Source organism: Triticum dicoccoides, chromosome 6B, assembly GCF_002162155.2.
Source record: "Triticum dicoccoides isolate Atlit2015 ecotype Zavitan chromosome 6B, WEW_v2.0, whole genome shotgun sequence".
Taxonomy (NCBI): domain Eukaryota; kingdom Viridiplantae; phylum Streptophyta; class Magnoliopsida; order Poales; family Poaceae; genus Triticum; species Triticum dicoccoides.
In genome coordinates, this window is record NC_041391.1 from 583,025,699 (window position 1) to 583,030,093 (window position 4,395).

At 37.2% G+C, this 4,395-nt stretch overlaps 1 protein-coding gene across 1 annotated transcript; it reads right to left on the reverse strand.

Moving 5' to 3' along the window:
* Positions 1 to 1,924: 1,924 nt before the first annotated feature.
* Positions 1,925 to 3,743, reverse strand: LOC119324635 (60S ribosomal protein L6, mitochondrial-like). The gene is made up of 2 exons (XM_037598405.1): positions 3,611 to 3,743; positions 1,925 to 2,589 (listed from the first exon to the last, which is right to left on the reverse strand). Exon 2 carries the CDS (start codon positions 2,537 to 2,539, stop codon positions 2,225 to 2,227), a length of 315 nt encoding a protein of 104 aa, XP_037454302.1. The 5' UTR covers positions 2,540 to 2,589; positions 3,611 to 3,743; the 3' UTR covers positions 1,925 to 2,224.
* Between the last annotated feature and the right edge of the window lie 652 nt (positions 3,744 to 4,395).

The following is a 4,395-nucleotide window of genomic DNA, read 5'->3' on the forward strand; positions in this document are numbered from 1 at the left end:
AAAAGCACGTCCAGGCCGCTCGATGGACCGTCAACATTAACTTTACAGGTTGGTTAGGTGGATAGTGGTATCCACAGCCCACCAGGGTTCAAGTCATGGTGTTCGCATTTATCTTGAATTTATTTCAGCAATTCCGGCGATGCGCATTTGGTGGGAGGAGATGTTCCCATCGACTACGAGGCGCATATGATGGCTTCATAAAATTTTAAGATGATATGTCGGCTCAGTCTTTTGGAGGTGCTCATAGTGATAGGATGTGCGTATGTGCGTTCATAGAGATGGGTGTATGCGATATATGAGTGCTTGTGTTTGTACTGTATTCTAAAAAAAACATTAACTTTACAGAGCCCCAGACCGTGTTAAATCCACTTCATCTCGCTAGCTAGGCCGGCCCTTTACTGTGAAGTGACGTGAGTTCTTTTTCTGTGATTTTTATCTCTTTTTCACTATTTATGATGGTTTTCTTTGTTTCATTCACGCCTTTTTCATTTTTTTGGTTTTATTGTCTTTTTATTTTATTCTTGTCAACATGTACATTAGAAATATTTTTATACACGTTTCACATTTTAAAATACATGATTAACATTTTTCAAATATATGTTTTGAATTTTTTTTGCATACATTGTACATTCTTTTACACATATAAAATATAATTATACACATTTAACATTTTTCAAATACATGATTAAAAGTTTCCAAATATATGTTTCATCCATCGTTGAGTGCATATATTCAGTTTACTTGATATGTAGAGGCCTGGTGTTGCTCATCATGATCGTATCAGCTTGATGCTACTCCCTCCGTTCCATAATGTAGTGCCTATAGATTTTTACAAAAATCAAACATTACAAACTTTGACCATGTTTATAGAGAAAAGTAGGTACATCTAGAATACCAAATGCACATCATTGGATACATTGTGAGTTATATTTTCAGAATGTATATGTTTGGTATTGTAGATGTAGACAGTTTTCTCTATACACTTGGTCAAAGTTGGCAAAGTTTGACTTTCACAAAAATCTATAGGCACTACATTGTGGAATGGAGGGAGTATATTTTAAGTTAATAAAAGTGCCATTTATCAAAAATATATACCATTTACTTAATGATAGTTTTTGATATCTTGATGTAGTACATGCACTCATCTTTACGAACGTATATTTCCTTGTTGCCTTATGCCAACCGTCATTTTCTTCCGAAGGGAATGCCAACCATAGTTTTGGCGCCATTCTACCAGACAGCCTATTGGAGCGGTATAATTATATCGAAAAAGAAAACGAGACCATCTAAGATTAGCCCTTAAAAATAGATTTCTATAGAAAAAATCTCTAAGCACCAGCACCACTAAGAGCTTGAACGCTAATGGGCTAGCATGCTCCTTGCATGATGCCTAGCCAATGTCACCCTGTTCTCAACGACACCGTTATATCATACAGTTAAGTGATGCATCATTTTTCCTTTTCTTTTCTTTTGAGCTATGTGATGCATCATTTTTCCCTTTCTTTTCTTTTGAGCTATGTGATGCATCCTTATTAATTTCTTTTGAGCTATGTGATGCATCCTTTTGCACCAATTTCATCTTAATTTACTTACCAAACTTCCCATCAAACTGTAAGGTAAATCACTGACGGGATTTGATAAACATTTATTTAGACAATCGCATTAATATGAATGGGTAATCACAAACTAACATACTAAAATATTTACCTCTCGTTGCAATGCATGGGCATTGTCCTATAAGTTAAAAAGCTGCTGTGTGCTCTTTCCATCTCGGATGCAAGCTCATCTCACAGCTAAAACAATTTCAACCCCAAACAGCAGCTTCAGCAAAACCGCTATCACAGATCATACATCTAGAACCACAGATTTTTAGCGCGGAGCAAAGATTGTAACAAAGCAACGAGCTAATATTGTATAGAGAAAATATGAAGAAAGTAGTGACATCAACAAACACACTGGGCTATTGAAAGTAGGTTACATGCATCTAGCCAGCCCAAAACAAAAACACAAATGTTTGAATGTGCTGATCCGCCCCCAAGGTATGCAAGTCATACAGTACATGCTCACCAGATGATTCACATAGCATACAGAGTATTATTACGAAGTCCAGCATGGCACTGGGGCTAGCCACAATCCGGCACGAGAAAACCACATGAAATCGGCACCACAAATGTGATGCGGTATCTAAACAAGCTAGAAGTCAAATGGGGAGGTTACCCATGTGTTACTTCTTCTGCTGCTTCTTCCCCGGTTTCAGCTTTATGACCTCGTCGATGTACAGTATGCCCTTCCCCTTGTACACTTCTGGAGGTTTGCTGCATCGGACAGCTCCAGCAAAATGGTGCACTCTATGCTTGTCAATGCCAGTACAGCATATTATGTTGGGTTTGAAGCAGAAGACGCGGACGGCAGGTGGAGCGGTGAACTGCACCTCATGACTGTAGCCCAGTTTCAGAAACAACTCGCGGCCTTCACGCTCGGTCCTTGCTTTGAAGCCAACTCCAACAAGCTTCAGAAACCGAAAGAACTTGGCTTCCATTGCAAGATGAGAAGTCCTTCCAAGGATGAAATATTTGTTTCTGACTTTACCTTCACAAAACGAGGACAAAAGGTTCATCAGAAATTGAACACTAATGTAAACAAACAGGAGTACACTCATGCTGCAAGTACTGAGAATTTGATATATACACAAGACCATAGTTAAATCCACTATTTTCAGAGCATTGCAAGAGATTCGGTACAATATACACGAGTACATCCCGTAATTTCATCTCACAAAGAATGAAATATATGCGTCAAACTCTTACTGAAATAAATATAGAATGAAAACAGCAACTCTGAATTCTGAAGGCGTACTCAGTTCCTCAACTATCAAAGATGGGAGCAACCACCAAATAGAGTTCATAACTGCCTAATTATATTATCTCTAAACAAAGGAGGATAGAAGATTCATCAGAAAATTGAGCGCTTACATAAAAAATAACAGTAGTATGATCATGCTGCAAGCACCGAGAATTTGATATATAAATACGAAACCGTGCTTAAATCGATTATTTTCAGAACATCGCAAGAGATTTGATACAATATAAAGGAGTCTATCTTGTAACGTCATCTCATAAAGGATGAAATGTAATGATTCAACAACTCTCAATGAAATAACTAAAGAATGGGAACAGAAATTCTGAACTCTATCAGTTCATTCCATTATCTCATCTTACAGAGGATGAACCAATTCAACAACTCTTACTGAAATACTCCCTCTGTCCCATAATATAAGAGCGTTTGTAGTGTCAAAAATGCTCTTATATTATGGGACAGAGGGAGTAACTATGAAGGAATGAAAGCAACAACTCTCAACTCTGAAGAACTACTTGATTCCTCAACTATCAGAGATGAGGGAAGGCACCAAACAGAGTTCACGATGGCATGATTATCTTATCTCAAAACAGGGAATATATATACAATTCCAGGTTAGATACCAAGTGGCGAGCTAAAATGCGTTGATACGGATACGTAAATTCGCCATTTTGGAAAAGCGCCAATACGGGGATATGTTATATTTTTAATTCACAAAAAAAAATATGTATAGAAGCTAGGAACAGAAGATTACCTTCTTGTTTGCTCTACTGGATGCCGAAGCAGCTCCAAGCCTCTGCAATTGACAGTGTTGATGCCCTATTTCAACTCCAAGTTCTAAAGGGACAGAATTAGACTTTTAGTTACTGTAAAATGAATATGAAGAAGCAAATCAAATCATTAGTTAGCTGTACATCTATCATGGCATAACAAGAAAGGTGGAACCTGAAGATCAATCAGCTGACATGCAAAAGGAGAAACAATCGCTTTAAACAGTACTCCCTCCGTCCCATAATATAAGATGTTATTACAACCATTGGTTGTAATAACATCTTATATTATGGGACGGAGGGAGTAATATTTTAGGCTGACTGTTAATTGGAACATCTACCATGCCAACAATACCACTAGTACTTATGTGTTCACAAATTTCCGCCAGTATAACCAAGACAAAAGCTCCTGTTCTCTCAAATTGCAGCTAAGCTTTGGTTTCAGGTCAAGACGGTGCAGATAAAACAACTTAAATCTTTTTCTTTTGATATATCGTCAGTCATTGCATGTTTCACTGCTAACATCTTTAAACTAAAAGTTTTGCTCATCTGAAAGAAATTCAAACTACAATTTGTACACATTAGCCCCTACAAGCATTATCACAAACACCTGTCAAGCAAAATCCTTTCACATGTAAACTTAAACATGCACTGGAAATAATTATGCAGCAAGTACTCATCAAGAAATAATTATCATTATATTCTCAGTTTCTCACAATATCAAATCTACAGAGAGTACTCATCTAATACAAAATCAGGGAAAAAATGG